The 21,376-nt window shown below is 42.8% G+C and overlaps 1 protein-coding gene across 2 annotated transcripts in view; it reads right to left on the bottom strand.

Annotated features, from left to right (window-relative positions):
* ppargc1b (peroxisome proliferator-activated receptor gamma, coactivator 1 beta) overlaps positions 1–5,377 on the bottom strand; it is a 54,954-nt gene extending 49,577 nt beyond the window's left edge. Inside the window, exon 1 of one of the 2 annotated variants that reach the window (XM_049759380.2) lies at positions 4,920–5,377. In XM_049759380.2, the coding sequence (XP_049615337.1) occupies positions 4,920–5,000 (81 nt within the window). In that variant the 5' untranslated portion in view covers positions 5,001–5,377. The remainder of the gene's footprint in view (positions 1–4,919) is intronic. The other variant, XM_049759372.2, reaches the window with a different exon arrangement.
* Between the last annotated feature and the right edge of the window lie 15,999 nt (positions 5,378–21,376).

Here is a 21,376-nt window from a genome sequence, read left to right as displayed (position 1 = left end):
TGTACCTACTAGCTCATTTTGAGTTATTCCCATGATGTACGTCTGTTGCTGTAAGTTTGTTTCAATCACTACGAAATTTGAGCCTGAAATTCGCCGCTTCAAACTAAAACCCCGTCTGTCTTTTCAGGCATGGCCTCTTGACTTTGGTGTGCTTCTACTCATGACAGACAGGTTTTACCAAACTTCGAGCACAACTTCCTTATCATGAAACGCGAAACAGAAGCTGAGTAAGCTCCTTGATGAATTATTGAGCGCAAACACAATGCTCTCCTTTGGGGAGGGCGTGCATCCGAGTCGGATGCTATGTCAACCTCCAATGGATTCTGGAGGTCGAACGTTAGCGCTCTGAAAGTGCGTTGCAATAGCTTCTTTCGCACATCAGCGAAATAGCTTCTTTCGCACATCAGTGAAGCAAAAATCGAAATGAATCCCCCTCCGCCTATCACGCAGAATGCATCAAAGTGGGACATTGCTAAACTAAACAGTGACATTTACGCATCAGGACAGGAGAAGTAGGTTTGAAATGTTCAATTTTACAGCCCTGTCCTGGCTGCCCACTATCTACTTACACTCCGCTCTAAATGTAACTTCCTAACCCCCTAATTCTAATCCTCCAAGGCATCCCTCCAACCCAAAGCTATCTAACCCTAATCCTAGCCAGCTAACCCAAACTCTCTAACCAAGCAGCCCATTCATCCATTTTCTATGACACTTATCCTCTCGGATTGACTTTGGACATGAGGCGTGGTACAGCCAGAACACTCTGGACTGCAAGGTACACCTGGACTGGTTGCCTACCAACCACAGAACGCATGTAGACAAATTTATGATCACACCTATGGACAATTTTGAGACTTCAGTGAACCTCAGATGAAGGTTCTTCTAATCATGACATTAACCCTCTAAACTGAACCCTAACGTAAAAATAATCTCAATATACAACTCAAAGTGGGAATATTAGCAATAACCCCAAGACCTACATCTAAAACCGCAAACATGCTCCGACACTTACAAACCAATACCACTTTACCAGTCTGATAAATACCTTCCGGACAACTGGGTTATAATTGATGGCAACATTTTGTTAGCAATCTATGCTCTGCAGAATTGATGAATGCCGCTCGGGTGGTGACGGAGGCCATCAAAGAGGCACAGACCTTCCCGAGCACCGTCAACACCTCTGGCTGACACACCACTGGCTGACCCAGTCTTGCTCCCATCGCAATTCTATTATTTATTTTTCATATAGATTTTTAAAATATTTTACTTTATTAACCTACACCCCCCCCCCCCAAAAAAAAACGAGCAATCTGCCAATAGTACACCGTTATTATGATGATGATGATGGTTATGACGGTTGCACCTGCAGCATCAGGATAAATGTGCTCAGAGAGGTACTGACATTTGAGATGGTCACATGATACACACACACACACACACACACACACACACACACACACACACAGGTTGCTGACTGACAGTGCGTGGGAGTACAGGGGGGCTCCAGTGAAATTACTTTAAGCTTTATTAACTTTTCCATTTGCTATTTGTGGTTTGAGAGTTTGCAAGTGTTTGCTACTTGTAGTTTGAGAGTTTGCAAATGTTGGTTGCATAGCGCTTGATTGGTTATCCTACAAAGCGCAAGTTGTTTGTCGCCATCGGCTAAACCAATTATTATTCCAAGTATTCCAACCTGTGTTTTTTTCTTATTTGTTATCTGTGGCTAGTCACTTTATGCTCATTTAATTGTTGCGAGTTTGAATTAAAAGTATGTATCATGGAAAATCCACTTTTTTTGCTATTACATTCATTTTATTGTGTACTTGGAGTCTCCAAGATTGTAGAAAAGTGTAATCTATCCCTCTAGATGCTGCAGAGATACTTTTATGATCTGTTTGGGGGCTATTTTTTACTCAGTTCAGTTTTCTCAGTTTTTTATTACATATTTTTATTCACTACGTCACATCTGTTACAGCAGGTCTACCAAACAAGGTAATGGGTGTGGCCAAACGGTTTTTCAAATCTGCCATCTTTATTATTCTGAGAAACTTGATATGTACGCTTTAAAATGTTTTTATGGACCGGAGGTAATTCTGTGTGACTCAATTTCTACAGTGCAAGGTGGAGGTTGGCATGAATGACGTATGAGAAGAGCCATCACATGAATTAAAGCACACAAACATGCATCAATTGTGACTAACTTTGTTGCAGGGTGGCTGTTATCATGAATACCTGCCAATGTGTAATGGTCTGTTCAATTTGTCTTTAGATCACTCCGTGCATTATAAATAAAATGGACCTGTGATTTTTCTAAATTATATAGAATTATATTATATCCATTTTCTGAACCGCTTAGTCCCCACGGGGGTCGCGGGCGTGCTGGACCCTATCCCAGCCGTCATTGGGCAGTAGGCGGGGGACACCCTGAACCGGTTGCCAGCCAATCGCAGGGCACACAGAGACAAACAACCATTCGCACTCGCACTCACACCTAGGGACAATTTGGAGTGATCAATCGGCCTACCAAGCATGTTTTTGGAATGTGGGAGGAAACCGGAGTGCCCGGAGAAAACCCACGCGGGCCCGGGGAGAACATGCAAACTCCACACAGGGAGGGCCGGAGGTGGAATCGAACCCGCACCCTCCTAACTGTGAGGCGGACGTGCTAACAAAATGTGTAATGATTTATTCAAAATAATATTTTCTAATATTATTTTCACTGTTTGTGGGGGCTCCCTATACAGAATGTACTTGGTTGCTTAATTTCACACATGATGGATGGGCAATCAGTCATCGAGACAACGCTATTCATGGGCAAACATTACTCATTTTTCCACATTATATACATCCCCTTTGAAACTGGCTGCGACAAACGTTGCTCAAAATGGGAAAAAAGAAAACGTGTGAATGTGCAACAGGGGGAATGACAGCCAGCCAGCCAGCCCAAAGAGAGAAGAGGAAGAGTCACATGCTGGAGGGAAAAGGAGGAGGTGCGCCACCGTCGACGTCACGTTAACGCCTCCCTTCCTGCCTCCCTCCTCCACTACGACTCACATGACTGCAGCAGCTCGGTTCTGTAACACATCACGAGGAGTAGTATTACGGGAGGGGGGGGGAGCAACGTAGTCACGAAGTGGCAGAGAGACAGAGAGAGAGAGAGGGCACCGTTTAATAACCCTAAGTAAATATTAACGCAAATGATAAGATTCAAAGCAGACAGTTGTTATTCCTGTAATTCTGATACACACGGGCACACTTTCCTCATAATTTATGAAGCCTGGTGCAACGTTACATGCACGTCGACCTCATTTGGAAGTTGACACATGGACTGGTGGCGCTTGTTTTTCCTCACGGGAGCATTGCAATGTGGTCGCAAGCCTGAATATTAGGATCAAGGTCACACCATGAACTAACGTGTGCAGCGAGATTAAATGCTGAATATTGCAATGTCACAATGCAGTTGAATGTAAAGGTTAATACGGTGAGTTATAAATAGACCGCTTCATGCACACACACACACTCGCGTGCACACAAACACGTGAACACACAAACACACACACACACACACACACTTAACCTGCTTCAAGTGCCAATCTGCTTGAACACATGATGCAGTCACCAATGTCACACAGCAGTGATGCAGTGGCTATATCAGGGAAGGTGGGTGGATAGGTTTGGGGTGCATCTTGGGAGATGGATTAGATGAAGGTGGGGAGGGGCCTGGGGGGTCTAACTAAGCATGCTTGTGCGTGTTTTGGAAGCGCGGCATCCATCCAGGAGCAAGATGAGGGATTAGAGCCTTGATCCCAAGCCGCTCTGTCTTGTCATACGACAGACGTTGGCGGAGCTTCGTACCAAAATGACCACATTTTAGATTTCATTCGCCTTTATTTCTCACCATCGCATGTTAAGCGCAACGCGTCACGTGGAAACCGCAGGGGATGGCCTCCGAAACACATCGGCGCACAACATTATCCCATACGTGGTTGGATTTGTGTACCACTTCTCATCTCGGAAAAGTTGCGCTTGATCGCAAGGTGCACAAACGCACCTTGACCATTCGCTTGAACGGCGATTTGACTACGGCAGGAAAACAGTACGCACACATATCCAATATATACAGCATGGTTTAAAAGAAAAGCTAGTCACACGTTTGGGGACATCACCCCCCCAAACAGCGCCACCTTTCACTAATACCACTATAAACGTCAAATAATGTCTCAACCACAATGCTACCCCAGCTACGGAGCACCGTGAGAGTTGACCCAACTTGGAGGGGCAGCGAGCGGTCTGCGAGGAGCAGAGAACCGTCAACGTCACAGCTTCCCACCAGCACACGTAACAGCTTCCACCAGCACACGTAACAGCTTCTCACCAGTACGCGCGGTCTTAATTCAACAGCAAAATCGTGCAATCAAATATACAAGCAGGTGTATTGTGATAACAAAATGCTGATAAAAAAGTCTTTCCGGGGGGGTCATCTTGGTCCCCCTCTCGGGGCTCGCTGCATGCGCTGACGGTTCAACCACGTGTTCACGCCGGGTTACACTGACAGCTAACTTCCCCGTAAAGAATGCGTCAAAAAGTTTCCAAAGTGCGGCTCCGCAGTCCCCCAGCTGCAGGAAGGGGGGGCTGAGCGCCCACACGCACACCTCCACCGCGTAAAACCACACATTTGTCTGCCACGAATCCTCCGAAGCGAAGGTGATGTCAAATCCTCCACGTGAACGCCGCAAGTCAAGACACCGCGGAGCACTGAGCGTGCAAGTTGCTGCTGACAAGCCGGCAAAGGGCTCCCTCAAGCCGGCCTCTCGCCGCTCCAAGCACCGGTGGTAGTGATGGAGACCAGTCAAAACGAAGAAGGGAGCCGCGGGACGAGCCGAACCAAGACTCTCACATGCACCAACCGGAGGTCTTACCTGGCTGTCGGGATTCTCTGTCAGGTAATTGAAGACGAAGGACGAGAGTTCCTCATCTAATAGTGAAGCGCAGTCCGCCATCTTCTAGTGAATGAGGCGCCGCGAAGCCAGGCGGCAGAGTCATAGAAGGAGGGTTGCAGTGACACTTGTGATCTGTAGAGGGCGCTTCTGTTTACACTGCAATCAAGCTCAATGACACACATGCACACAAACACACATTTCACACTTCGATCAGTAACAATAACTACTAAACCAACCCAAATAAAAACGATCCTCTAAGAAAATAATCAGAGTGGGGGAAACATTATATAATTATACGAATTACTGGATTATTTATTTTATTATTGCATTATTTTTGTACCACTTGTCCCCACGGGAGCCAATCCCAGCAGTCATCGGGCAGTAGGCGGGGGACACCCTGAACAGGTTGCCAGCCAATCGCAGGGCACACAGAGACAAACAACCATCAGCACTCATATTCACACAGAGGGACAATTTGGGGTGTTCAATCGGCCTACCATGCATGTTTTTGGGATGTGGGAGGAAACCGGAGTGCCCGGAGAAAACCCACGCAGGCACGGGGAGAACATGCAAACTCCACACAGGGATGGCTGGAGGTGGAATCGAAACCACACCCTCCAAACTGTGAGGTGGACGTGCTAACCAGTGCGCAACTGAGCCACCCTATATTATAGATTATATTATATATTATATTATGTCGTATCGATCGATCGATAGATACTTTATTGATCCCTGGGGGGTAATAGTATGAATGAACAATTAAATACATACACAGATAGACAATATAAACATCGGGCAAAATCAACAAAACAAGAGAGAATAGATCCGCAGTAGATTATAAACAAATAAACAACAGCAGACAAAAGTGTCAACAAATAAATAAAAAATATTTCACAAATAAACAATAAAAAGCAGATGAAAGTGTCTACATATAAATAAATAATATTAAATAAATAAACAATAAACAGTAGACAAAAGTGTCAATATGGGATGCATAAAAATGTCTTAAGGACCCATAGCTATAAATGAACAGGAATTCAGCCATTTTGGTTTGAAGCGGAAATTTTGGGGTTACACTCCTTGAAGTGGATTCAAAAGGAGTTATGAGTGTAGTTTCTGAAGGGGTCTTCCAAAAAGATTTACAGTATGGCTCACATATGTTCTCTTATATGTGGATGTTAGAGTGAGTCGCTAGTAAAAGGCATGCATGGATCTTTACTGAGTTGTGCTCCCAATACAAGAAATTTCAAATTTGTCTTTTACTTCTGTGGTTAAGGACTAAATAAATAAACTTGAACTGACTTGACTTTTTCCTATTGTCTGGATCTAGCTAGTTCCACTCCTTTCCTGTTTCTCATTCCTCTAAACGTGAATCATCAATTTGTTGATCCCATTTTTCAGTCGACATGCCTCAACCAACGCTTTGGAATGTTTGGGAGCAGTGTTTTCATTGTCTGGATGAATTTCGTCGTCACAAGCTGCCACATAACGTTTGTCTTTTTATCACCTTTAAATGCCGTAGTTGTCACCACCTACTGGACCGGAGAAAAACATTATCCACCACTGAGAAAGGACTGTTTTAATAATAATGAATTTACAGTCTCCTCCTCCCTTACAATATTCTGCAGTATTATTCACTAACAAACTTAAAATAATAACAATGTCAAACAGGCTTTGACTTGCTCAAGTGAGCATGAGCCTTTCTGGGGGAAGCATTGTGCAAGAATATTTTGATAATTTCGAAAGTTACCGCATATGAAGAAGTCTGTACAGCAGTCATGCATAGGGAAACGGAACATAGGGGAAGAGTAAATAGTAGCAAACAGAACCATCACATGTATTCTCACACTATTACAATTACTGTCATGCAATTGTATCCTTGTCAGTGATAATTGTGACCTTTCACAACAGAAAAAGTTGGAGTAATAAATCATATTCTTCAGTTTATCATCCACCATATACTTTTGTTGGGTCTTGGTAGAGGTCGTGCATGTGCGTGTGTGTGTGTGCGTGCGTGCAAATGTGTGTGTACATTTTGGAATGTGACAAGTGTCTTTTTATTCATTTCCAATTTTCGTAATGTTCCCATGTTTTATAGATATGTTCTCTCAGACAGACAGCATGCCACGACATGCAGGTGGAACAAATACACAGGCATACAGAGACAGACACACACATGCACTTAGCATTTGTCCTAAGGTCAGTAATGCTGGTCAAACCTCAAATGACATGGTCCACTGTGGCTATCACCTGTCTCAAAGTGTTAACCTTTTATATTTTCACACACGCGCACACACACACGCACACACACGCACACACACACACACACACACACACACACACACAAACTCTTTCAAATAAAGCTGCCATATCTGGTGACAGGTGAATAGTAAAAGTCCTGCTAAAACAGTCATCACTTGGGTACCAGATTAGCACATAGGACGGAAAAAAAAAAGTTCAGTATAACACATTCCATTTCTCATCATTTACTGCTGTCCATCTAAAACAATCCAATTAGCTACTCAACTTTTATGTTGCACATTTATATTTAGCCCATCTACAACAGTCCGAGGATGCAGTCTCGTCATCGATGTACAACATGCATTCCTACTCATTTTACTACTGTATCATGCAAATATACCAGTGTTAAAAGTTCAGGGACGATGTTAAAAACAGAATGTCGGTGTTGCAATAACAACCTTTAGTAATATTATAGCCTGTGTAGTCTCGAATGTAACACAACAGGTTATACTACGAAGCGAGTTTAGTGTCACGAGCTGTGGTAAGTCTAAAGCCAGGATTTTCCGTGTTCCAAAGATGGCCCTTTTTTTTACCTGGCTAGATCATTTTGGTAATTTATGATATATTATGTATTTCAGATTAATCGGCTATAAAAGCACATTTTTACTGTTAAACCCGTCTAAATCTCAACTGAAATGGCGTCACCATTTGTGGACACTCTGCTGGACCTGGGTGCAATTAGGGATCATAAGAGGATGGAGCGAAGGAAAGCCCAAGCTTTAGGGTGAGAGCGAGAGTGTTTTGTTGACATGTATTTTTCAAGGTGGCCCAAAGATTCCGCAAGACCACGCAACTTCTGACCAGCCATCAGGAGATCAAGGCTTGCACATGCAGTACGTAAACTAGCAGAGAATGCCCACATTTAGTTGCATGTGTTTGTAGTCATTTAATGACGGTAAAAATCATCACCCAGCCAAATGATACTTGTTTCCTTAGTACATTTACGTGGCTCACATGCATTTATAGGATAATAAACAACATTGCATTTCGAAAATCACGACCACAATCACCATTTTATTGACAATCGTACAAGAATTTTCTCTTTGACCAGAATGCCACATGGACAGATGTGAACGTGAACAGCAGCAAGAATAGTCAAGTATGAGGGCATGAGAGGTTGATCCCATGTGATTTCCAGTTGTAAATGGAGAGCGAGTGAGTTTTGGAACGCTGACATTTGGATGTCTGGCCTTCACATTCACCTCCTCGCTGTCAGCCGTCCCACCGCCACCACCACCACAGCAATGGCGAGGTCGAGCGGTCACTAAGCTTCGTCGCTATGCGTGGCAGCTGACAGCCCGCATTGCTGCCAAGGGGGCGCTCTGAGAACACCCCGTCCTCGCTGTTGTAAATCTACAAACTGAATCGTTATTCCAAGGCAACAAGCCTGCGGGATCGCTTTTCATCTTAACTTGTTTACTAGTAGACAGACTGTAAAGATAAATGCTATACAAGGCTCCCAAAGTACTATTTATGAGATTGCTCAAATTGAGCATGAAAAAGTTTTTTTTTCTTTAACGACACATTTGACACAATATTTGGCATTGTAGTTGACCTTGAAAGACGATGTTTTCATTGAAAATGAGTGATTCATGATAAGGCAGATTAGTTGTGCATTTAAATGTCACATTTGGTCACTATTTGCTTACAAAACGGCTTCACACCTTGGCATTCGGCCAGGAAGGCTTTGCCATTTGAAAACACTATATTTGCTCACCCATGACAACAGATTGCTTCATTGAAATTAGCCATTATGGTTTTCACTGAAAACAGTACAGTATCTTTTTGCCCTAACCAAGATCAATTAAACCCAAGTAGGCGATGCCAATTTTGGCATCTCTCCATAGCAACACTATCACTTAATATTGGCCGCTTGTGCATCTGTTTATGCCTGTGTGCGCATATGCCGAACAGGTCACGGCCATATTTATGTTTTATCTTGCCATCAAAACTCTTTATTTGTTAACAAAAAGCTACTTTATTGGCATGAACATGTCATGAACTGTCTCAAAACATTGGCTCAGGAACAGGTTATATTGGGCATCCAATGGTACTTTAATATTGAAATGCAATATTTTGCTATTAAGAGTACATTTGCTAACAAAAAGACATGAACACATATTTTGCCGCTAAAAAGGCAGTTTATTATAATTTTGCCTTAACAGGTTGTGTTACTATTGGAATTTATGTTAAAATGTTCTAATTTCCCATTTAAAAGCAAACGTTTGCCATTTCAAGACTGTATTTGCTCAGGCATTAGGCATGAACATGCGCTGTTTGGCCTTGACTCATCGCAGAGCGTGTTGCTCCTTCTCAAGGTCTTGGGCGTGGTGGTCCTGATGCTGCACTGGGTGGGAGTATTAGCGAGTCACCAGTGCTGTGATTGATGGCTGCGCTTGATGGGCTGCAGCTGGAGATACAGGGCAATTTAATGACATGCCTGGACGCTTCCGTGGTCGCACACGGTCGCCAGCTTCATTCATCCTGTGTGCCTAAAAGGCTCTTTTGCCTGCTGATTCGATGCTTCAATCTGCAGCTCAAGGGGATGACCTTCAACTTTAGCCTACTTGGAAGAGCTGCTACTGAGTATTGCGAGGCATCCCCCTCTCCAGTGGGGCAAAGAAAAGTGGCTGCAAAGCTAGTCGGCTGTGATCTGTTGTAGTTCTAACCAAACAAAGCATGCGGGGAATGCCCATTCTCTAGCATGTTGACAAGCGCTAATGATACAAAGCCTAATCATCCTGTAAGAAAGGCCACAAATGTATTTAATCTTGATGAGAAATATGATCATCTTTTTTAATTAAAGGAGCTGGACATACTATATTAAACTTTATTATATACTATATAAATTGATATATCACAACGGTAATCTAATTACTTATGAAATATGAGTTATTTTGTTGGCTATTTTACTAACCCGCAAGTAAGACGTTCACTAAAACAGCGACTCTATTGAGACGAGGTGCATTCATTGACAGCGCACAAAGTAGGACATTTCAAAATTACACAGTAAAAAACTTATTTAATGCACAAAACAATGATTCGTACCTGATCAAATTGTGGAGGGTATGTGGAAATGTTTTGTAATCTGCATGTGAAGTCAAGTTGCAGGGACAGCTTCTCTTTACACTGGGCATGTGTTTAGTCAGCAGGAGCGGTAAGGGGGTGGGGCTGCTCACTTTGTGACATCACACAGTGAGGATGCGGTCGTTTTCATGGATCAGGTGGGGATACTTGTTTAAAGAAGAGATATGAGCAAAAATGCTCTGAAATGGGTAAATGGAGGAAAAGCGACTAAGATATATATAAGCACCCTAGCAATACCCTAAAACATTAAATGGATTTGATCTGGCAGTGGTATTTGTGTGACGAGGAACTCGCTTAGCCGCTCTCAGGTAGAACCAGTTTATAGCAAGTTGCATTCTGTTCTCTTACTGTAGCACCTGAACAATAAAAATAAAAGTGCATGGCTTCATGAACGAGGCTCCGAGAACGCATCAGTCGAGGGAGAAAATACACCAGCGAGGAGCCTTTTAAGCCAGCTTCACTGCGCAGAATGCTGAGATAATCATAAAGTATGCGAAAACGTGAAGCCGTGCAGCTTGCCAGAGCTCATCTCATTGGCTGATGAAATGTGAAGGTCAGGTCGAGGGCAATTCAAGGCTTCCTGAGCATCTGTGAGGAAAAAAAGGCACCGGGTGGGGGGGGGGGTTAGGGTTAGGGTTAGGGTTAGGGTTAGTCGTGCGGGTGCCCGCAGAGGATGAGACGTGCTGATGTGACACAACGCTGATGTGACCCAACATGCTTTTAGATCAGAAATGGAGCAATGTGTGGGCCTCACATACAATAGCAGTTAAATGAAAATATATTTATTCATTTTCATTTATTTTTTTGTTAGTCTTATTAAATAATTAAATAGTAAAATTTGAAGCCACGGTCAGTTCGGGATTCTATTAGGCTTTTGAGTCTGATTTCAAGACAGGGATTAAGGTTTCCAACAAAAGACTTGCAAACCAGAAGGAGAAGCACAATGAACTGAACTGCAGCATTAAATCATGATTCACAAAAACTGGATTGTTAAAATTTGTGCAGAATTTTCGAGAGTTGATTTTAACGCCCCAAATTTTAACATTTTCTGAGTTAAGTTTTTGGTTGTAATGATACTGTCCAGTGTGAAAGTACCATATCTAGCCTTATCTGTATCCAAATTAAACAGCTGGGCAAGTTCGCCATTAAACATGCCAAGTTCCCTCTCGTCGTTGTCTTGTGGTTATGACATTACTCTTTGGCAATGACCCCGGCTTTCCAGAAAGCCTCAATTGTGCCTCGTAGTTATTACGTCTACATATTACGGCAGCCACACAGGAGCATTTGCAGATTTTGGAATTCGGTCCACACAAAAATCACACCTTATTAAAGGCCCAGCTTTGGTTTTTGAGAAAAGTAAAGGCTTTTAAGTGTGCCTTATGATGCGGTACTGCAGTTGTGTTTTTGGTAAGTTGAACACGTGCATGTTATTGATGTAATATCAGCAAATGAGGTTGAGGGTTAGTTTTCAGAGGGGATGCTGATCAATGACTGGTATGAATGAGGTCACACTGCTCATTCATTGACCAGCGAACAAACAAAACCAAATAAATGGGCGGGATGTCATCGTGTCGGGGTGCGTGTCCACACACACAACCACAGACACAAGAATCAACTTTTTTTTTTTTAGACACACAATCTTATGAACGCACACACACACAGAAAAATACAGAGGTTGCTAGTATATTGGCTGCTCATGTCGAATCACATGACCTTGGGCCACCAAATCTCGTCCTTGAGTTTGTGTGTGCACATAGGCGTGTCTGAGACAGAGCGAGAGACAGCAAGAGAGACAGGCTGACTGACTATATCTATGAACACAATATATGTCTACAATAATACCTATGTGCTGATACATCAGTTACGTGGGGCTTAGACTCACACTATGCTGTATACTTCGGAAAGAGAGTGAATTTATACTGTATTCTAATGTAGTGCACAATTAGCCTATAAAATGTATACCTGTACATATTATACAACTTTTTTTTTCATTGAGAAGGCGTGAATGTTGCAGTTTCTGTCTTCATTTAATTATCAAGCGAGACAAAAATGCTGCTAAATGAATAAAACAATATTAAATAAATACATTTAAAAAATACAAATGGAATTCCCCAGTGTGTGTGTGTGTGCGTGTGTGTGTGTGTGTGTGCACCCGTGCGTGTGTGTTAGTGTGAGCATGTGTGTGCACGCACTCATGCTTGTGTGTGTGTGTGATGGTGCGTGTTAAGGTGCAGCTTTGTCTGTTTGCGTTTTGGAGCAGTAAGTAAGATGAGCTGTCATCATGCAGCATTTTGAATGAGTTTGCAGAGGTTATGTGAGGATATCTCCCCTCTGCTCGCAATGCTTGCGTGTGTGTGTTTGTGTGTACTCAGAGGAAACAATTGTGTTGGATCTCTCAGTCATTGGAGCGTGGGGAAGGCTGGTGCCCGGGGAGGATCATTTTCATTCTATAATCCTTATTCCTGTTTGTATTTCTATGTGTGTATATGGGTTATATATTATGTTAATACAACACACAAACTGGTTACCAGCCAATAATGACCCCCCCCACATACACACACGGACACACACACACACACATACACATATATATATATATATATATATATATATATATATATATATATATATATATATATATATATATATATATATATATATATATATCCATCCATCCATCCATCTTCTTCCGCTTATCCGGGGTCGGGTCGCGGGGGCAACAGCTTCAGGAGGGACTCCCAGACTTCCCTCTCCCCAGCCACTTCATCCAGCTCATCCCGGGGGATCCCAAGGCGTTCCCAGGCCAGCTGAGAGACATAGTCTCTCCAGCGCGTCCTGGGTCGTCCCCGGGGTCTCCTACCGGTGGGACATGCCCGGAACACCTCCCCAGGGAGGCGTCCAGGAGGCATCCTGATAAGATGCCCGAGCCACCTCATCTGGCTCCTCTCAACGTGGAGGAGTAGCGACTCTACTCCGAGTCTCTCCCGGATGACCGAGCTTCTCACCCTATCTCTAAGGGAGAGCCCGGACATCCTGCGGAGAAAACTCATTTCGGCCGCTTGTATCCGAGATCTCGTTCTTTCGGTCACGACCCATAGCTCGTGACCATAGGTGAGGGTAGGAGCGTAAATCGACCGGTAAATTGAGAGCTTTGCCTTTTGGCTCAGCTCTCTCTTCACCACAACGGACCGGTACAGGGTCCGCATTACTGCCGACGCTGCACCGATCCGCCTGTCGATCTCACGCTCCATCCTCCCCTCACTCGTGAACAAGACTCCAAGATACTTGAACTCCTCCACTTGGGGCAGGATCTCATCCCCGATCCGGAGAGGGCATTCCACCCTTTTCCGATCGAGGACCATGGACTCGGATTTGGAGGTGCTGACCCTCATCCCGACTGCTTCGCACTCGGCTGCGAACCGTTCCAGCGAGAGCTGGAGATCACGGCCTGAAGAAGCCAACAGCACCACGTCATCTGCAAAAAGCAGAGACGCGATGCTGAGGTCCCCAAACCGGACCCCCTCAACGCCTCGGCTGCGCCTAGAAATTCTGTCCATAAAAATTATGAACAGAATCGGTGACAAAGGGCAGCCTTGGCGGAGTCCAACCCTCACTGGGAACGAATCCGACTTACTGCCGGAAATGCGGACCAGACTCTGGCATCGGTGATACAGGGACCGAACCGCCCTTATCAGTTGGCTCGGCACCCCGTACTCCCGAAGCACCCTCCACAGAACCTCCCGAGGGACACGGTCGAACGCCTTCTCCAAGTCCACAAAACACATGTGGACTGGTTGGGCAAACTCCCATGCACCCTCGAGGATCCTGCCGAGGGTGTAGAGCTGGTCCACTGTTCCACGGCCAGGACGAAAGCCACACTGCTCCTCCTGAATCCGAGGTTCGACCTCCCGACGGACCCTCCTCTCCAGCACCCCTGAATAGACCTTACCAGGGAGGCTGAGGAGTGTGATTCCCCTATATATATATATATATATATATATATATATATATATATATATATATATATATATATATATATATATATATATATATATATACGAATTCCAGCTAGAAAGTGTAATGCTCAAATTTCCTTTAGTTACTTCACTGTTAACCTGTTCAAGCAGTTAAAAAGGAAATTTGATCACTTGCAGGATGCTCCCAAAGTGAGCGAGGACACAAGCTCTGGTTAGGTTTGCGCTAACTAGCAAATAGAACAACACAAGCAAATGGATTTAAAATTGGACCAAAACAATAACCAGTTCAGTTGTTTGTCAGCTCAATGTGCCTAACTTGAACCCTAAATGTTATAACATGACCTTGAGTACCACGATCTCTGGTATGTTTTTATGGTTTGATTTTATTCTAAAGATTTATCTTAATTTTCCTTTTTTTTTTTAATCTTGTTTTCAACTTGGCGACTTGGTGAAGAAGCTGAAATCCACCCACAGACAAAAAAGTGACATACACACACACACGCCTTCAAATAGAAATAAATACATAAACTGTTTGCACTATATCATGAGGCAGAGAGCCAACATTTGTTACAGTGACAATACTCATCCTTTAATCCCATGAGCGTGTGTGTGTGTATGTGTGTGTGCGAGAGAGAGAGAGAGAGAGAGAGAGAGAGAGAGAGAGAGAGAGAGAGCGAGAGAGAGAGAGAGAAAGAGAGAAAGAGAGAGAAAGAGAGAGAAAGAGAGAGAGAGAGAGAGAGAGAGAGAGAGAGAGAGAGAGAGAGAGAGAGAGAGAGAGAGAGAGAGAGACTACTATATGCAATATGACTCACCAGTGAGCCATTATGACAGAAGGCTGACTGCAGCAAACAAGAGCACTCACATGCTTTGGCCACAAGTGGCAGCATTGTTCTCATTGCTCCAAAAATTGAAAAATCATCACTCTGAATCTGTGCCTGTATAGTTATTCTTTCCACGAGTTAATCGAAGTTTAGGAGGCCTCAACATGCTTGAAAACGCACACGTTTTGACAATCATCTCCATCCTCTGGAAATATATTGTACCCTCCAAATTCACACTGTAGCGATTTCTGAAAAGACGGAAAAAATTTAGCCGGCGTTATTTGTTTTATTGATCAACATAAAATTGGGTGAACACATCTATGACACATCTATGTCACCCAAAAAAGAATTCGAGAAACCCACGCAAGCACGGGGAGAACATGCAAACTTTATAAAGGTAAGCCGGAGCAAACTGGAGCAGAGGTGGGCGTCCTAACCAGTGCTCGACCAAGCTGCCCAGCAAAATAGCAATAATTTACTTCTTTTGAATCTTTTAAACTTTAATTTTTACATAAAGCATCATTTTGTAGTAGTTAAATTTTAAACAAGAATGGCTCATGTTTTGAGCCAGTGCAATCAGACTGCTGCTTGTGGGCATGACATGGTTAAAGGCACTTGGAGTGTGACATTGGGGGTGGAGTGGCGGTGGCGGCGGCTAAGCACCATGACACAGAGACGCCGCGTCGTGATTGGTCCAGAGCGTCTGTTGTATCCAAGTGGAAGCACTGGCAAAGGGAGAGGCTTTACACGTGCCGCTGGGTCACATGACTCATCACTCTCTCTCTCTCTTCTCTCCTCATCGTCTTTTTCTTCTTCCTCGCAGGCGGCCAATAGGAAGCCTTCCTGAATTAGCATCCCCTGCTGCACGAGAGAGGCTTTAAAACAATGTCAACAGACAAGAGCACTATTGACCTTTGAATGATAAACAACATGCAAGTAGTATGGGGTCAATAGGCAGAGAGCCAGGGTTCAAAGGTCAAATCCAACCTGCCTTTATACCACGTTCATATTGACACCAATCTAAAATCTCTTGGGGATGTAATAAATACTAAAATTATTTGAATATTTATTCATATGCATTTAAATGTATTGGTTAAAAATGGCTGTTTTTCTCCATTTAATCAAATTCTCGCTGCATACAGTTATTATTTATAATTATTATAGTATTTATTTTACATTTACAACACTTATAACAATACATAAAAAAATCAAAAGTAAACATTTGATTTATTTACATTTATATTACTTGACCAATATTACTTGAAAAGAATGAAAAATACATCGGCTAAACACATAAACAGAAAACTTTAAAACATTTGAAACATTTAAAAGTAATGTGATAAAATGCAATAAGAAACAAAATTAGGTATCTCAAATCACCAAAAGAAAAAAAAGATGTAACATAAAAACAAACCTGTTGCCAAGTGCCTTCATCCTACATAGTAGAAATACCAAAATGTGAAAAAAGAACTATCAAAACTTAAAATATAAAGGTTATACCCAAATTAGTGACGTTATCCTCTCTCTTCACACAGAGCAGTGTGCATGTGTGTGTGTGTGTGTATGTGTGTATGTGTGTATGTTAGCTTCCCATTAGCACTGCTATTGATCACGGGTGGACATTACACGTGTGCCAGTGTGCGTGTGTGTGTATGTGCAAGTGTACGTCTGTGTGTGTGTGTTGTGCGTGCGTGTGTGTGAGAGAGAGAGAGTGAGAGTGATTGCTGCTTCCAAGGCCGTCTGAAGGCCGCCTCGCTTCTGGATCGATGATGTCACAGTCACACAGGAGGATGCTCCACGGGCTGCGAAGAGGAGAGGCCAGCGTAGCTTAGCATAAATAATGGTCAAAGAATACCGACAGCAAAAGAAGTGATCACCGGTAAAGGACATTTGGCTTTAATCCAACACTCTTTACCACCCAATATACTTACTTCACAAGAAAACTCTTACAGCTCACCACAACAAATGAAACACAAAACATTTATCGAGTATACGCAGTACTAAAATAATAATGGTCATATCTCACTGTAATCAGAAATGTATTTAGTGTATAATTGGGGCCAGTTAAATTCATTGTGTAATTATGTAATAATGACAAGTTCATTTCCAAGGCCATGAGGGTGTTGTGGTTGCCTCTGGTAGTTTTCCTCTTTAATGTGACACATGCACACACACTCGCAGCACTTACAAGTCTATTATGACAGTTGGCGTCAAGGAATTCAAAACAAGAAAGCCTCTGGTCTTCCCCACAAAACACACACATGCACATGACATGACATAGTACATGTAACACAGCTGTGTGACGGACTAATAACACACTCACACACACACACACGCGTGCACACGCACACCTATGTGCATACACACACACACACACACACACACACACACACACACACACACACACACACACACACACGTGCACAGAAAAATATTGAGGCCCCCTCATTGTGTGTTTTCATAACGTGGTTTAAAGGTTAAGTCCTGGTGTGTTTGTTTAATGTGAACACACAGAAACACACACACACACACACACACACACACACTATGCTGCTCAAGTGGAAAAACAACAAAGGGGTAAAGCTCCCGGTGACCCCTGGCAGGTGTAGGCAGCGGGCACACTGTTTCGTAGTCCCCACAATGGCGCTCGCAGAAAAAAAAAATTAAGCAACACTGCCTGACTTTGACTCCACATCTACGTATCAATATAATTTATAATATATCAACGTAATACCTCTGAAATAACAATTTCACCAATTCATAACCAAAGGAACTAGACAATCAAAGCAACTGAACCAACTACTCCAGGGGGTTGGCAATCTTAGATGCTGAAACTTGCTTCAACTTTTTCAACATGACGAATTCAGCATACTAATAATATTAAAAAAAAAAAACAACAATGTACATGGACGACATCAGGTGCCCACGGGCCAAATCGACCTGGAGACGCAGCGAATAAAAAGCCTCGTATATCTGTCACTCTCTCATGGACAACTGCCGGCTGATGGGAGAGCGTCCAATCTATTATTGAGCAGGTCACCCATCATTCCGTGAGACTGAAGGTCAGTGCCATCAATAACCCCCATGGTAACCCCACCCACAACACACACACAAACACACACTATATGTAAAGGTAATGGTAATCCATTACTATTAGTTTGAAGAGAGGTTGGTTGGAGATGATAAGATGAAGTTGACATGAAGCTCTGAGTTCTTCTTTTTCAGGAGAAGAGGGAGAAAATGGATGAAGAATGACATGGGCAGCGGAGGATGTGTGTGGAGATAAAAGAAGGCGAGCAAGGTGAAGCATGAAAAGGAGAGCAAAGAGGAGTAGGGCAGGTCAAACTGATTGCTAATGCTGTCAAGAAGTAAAAAAAAAAAATTGTGTCAAACAAATATGTGGCCTACCGAGGTGGTTGACTTCCAGGGTTCAACTGTATATTGAAATATAGTATGTATGTAGATATACTGCTGAGATTTAGTATCTGTGATGTACTATGTACTGTTTACCGTATACATTAAATTTGCTTGTAATAAAAAAAGATGACATGCTTTTAGGTGTCTTACTTCTGCCACATATTGTAGACAAAGATAGGCTTGGCACAGTGCACAGATGTTTGGTGACAGATGTGCACTGACAGGGCTGCAGTACACAGGATTAATACACATAGCAGCACACGTCACACTGCATAAAGCCTCACCCACGCCGCCGTCTGTGCAATTGCAGCGTCAGCCCGTTACAATTTTGTAGACACATTACAGTCTGGTGGCGCTATCAGCAGAGGGTGCTCTTGGGAGCTTGGACGTGATGAGTAGAGGAAACGTCTTGTAAGACAATTGTGGGTCCTTGAGTAAGAATAGTTGAGAAGGCCCAAGCTACTGCTACCTTTTTTAAGTCTTTAAAGAGGCTTGGACCATTTTATTTCTGTCAATCACTCCGTTAGTTAGTTGTTGCGATGGCCATTCAGTGAATTATCCGGTTTGTCATTCAGCGATTTATTTGTAAGTTGGTCAGAATAAGTTTGTTATTAGGGCAGTTGGTTAGTTATTTACTTGCTTAGCTAGTTAGTTAATCATGTCAGTTGGTGAACTACACACTCAAACAGACTTAGTCCATTACTTGGTCCTAAATTGTTTTTTTATTCAGTTAGTTTTGATCTTTACAGCAGGTTTGTTAGATTTTGTTCATTTATTTTAGTACTTTGTATGTACATTGTGTGAGTTTTTTCGATAGTTTTGGTATTAGTTTGGCTTTTTTTTTAACCATATCAAGATTAAAAAAGGTGAAGTCTGTGTAACGAAGTACAGTACACTTCTCAACTATTTGACCTTATTTCGTCATTATCTTCATATGTACAGCAATAACAAAATCAATATATTTGAAATGAACCTGCACATACACTTACACACGTCTACACACACGTACACTTACACACATCTACACACACACACACACCATTGCATGCAGCGGCACAGATGGTTGGCTGTGACCCAGAGGCTTCCATTAGCAACATTTGGTTAACCGTTGTCTTTCTGCATGCAGACACGCATACACAGGCACCGAAACATTGGTAATTCAAATTAACCTGTCACAATCATATTACAAAATGATTCAGGTGATGACTTGTCATCTTTGAATACCATTCACTAAAGAATTCACTGACTGCGTTTCAAGATCAAATCGATGCACTCCTTCTGCGCTCCGCTAGGGAGCAGCTCTGAGAGACAAATTCTATTTTTAGCCCGCGTTCAGCTGGAGGATAAGATATTTATAGAATGAGATCTGTTACTGTTACACACGTGCAACTCTGCTGCATCAACACACACGCACACACTACATCTGCAGACAAGCAGCGGCCAGCAGATGCCTGAAGACATTTTGGAGCAAATGGCTGATGAAGGAGCACATCTAGGTTGACAATAAAGGGAAATGTGCTTTTGGGAGTTTGCAAACATATTTTTTAAGGTTGTGTTAAACTTATAATCATATTAATATCTAGTATTAGAGTGCACGTGTGGATTGGTGGGGGGCGAGGAATGTGCAGGCGAACTGCATGAACTTGTTTTCTTCGAAGTGTTGTGGAATAGGCCCGGATAGGGAGTACGGGAGGAGACCATCCCAAGGTCGGTTAGGAAACGAGAACAACAGCACGTCTATGAGACCGGCCTTCGAGGAAAAAACCCAACCGTCTGACCTCAGCGACACCTGGACCGGGGAGGAGATGGCCATCGACCAATCATCTCACAATATTTTGCATGCTTTAATATTCATATTGTGTTTCTTTAAAACTGGGCAACCCGGAAGAATGTGTCGTCTTTTGGTGGTCACAAAAACGCACGAGTTTTAGTGTGAGGGACCCGGGACCCAGGCCTGTATTAGTGCGCTTTGTCAGGAATAAATAATTGGTAAATTTGGTCTGATTGATCTACTGGTCTTCTCTTTGACAGAACGAACTCGCAAAATTGTTAGGTGCGCCAGTGTGTGGATTAGGACATAGCAATTTATGTGTTAAGTGTTGATCGCAATTTGGAGTCAGAGCAATAACTAGAATCCGTAACCTAACAACACGTACACACATAAAAAAACACACACAGGCAATTTAAGGGGCAACACAAACAGTTGTTGAACATGTTACAACGTCAGTTATCCATGATAGCTGACACCTTGAACAACAGAAATAATCTCTCTGGACCAGGGGTGGGCAGTTAATTTTTACAAGGGGCCACATGAAAAACCTGAGTGTGTCAGAGGGCCACACCTACGATAACTTAAACCTGCTTAATTTTCTTCTGTAAAATGCACTAAATTATTTATTTTAAATAGCTGGTACTGATAATTAGAAGAATACAATTATTCTGTTTATATTTATATATCAAGCTATGTGAAATTGTGGTGTATAGGTCAAATAAAAAAAACAATCATTAATCAGTACAATTTATTCTTAACTTCTTTAACTTTTCCTCAAATGACAAAGCCGCTGCATCTCTGGGTGTGACGTTTGATAAAAAGTCCTTGTTGGGCTTGCAGTTTTGCTAGCAATGCATCAGCCGCTGATGCGCGCTGTTTATCAGACTGATGTATTTTTTCTCATGCTTGGTCGTGTAGTGGCGACTCAAATTCTATTCTTTAAACACAGCGACCTGTGTACCACAAATCAGGCACACGGCTTTACCTTTCATTTCTGTAAAGAAATACTTGGCAGTCCATGTCTTGTTGAAAACACTGCGCTCCTTGTCAACTTTTCTTTTC

This window comes from Syngnathus scovelli, chromosome 1, assembly GCF_024217435.2.
Source record: "Syngnathus scovelli strain Florida chromosome 1, RoL_Ssco_1.2, whole genome shotgun sequence".
NCBI classification, from domain to species: Eukaryota; Metazoa; Chordata; class Actinopteri; order Syngnathiformes; family Syngnathidae; genus Syngnathus; species Syngnathus scovelli.
The sequence above is the reverse complement of the archived record's forward strand: the minus strand, read 5'-3'. Positions and strand labels throughout refer to the sequence as shown.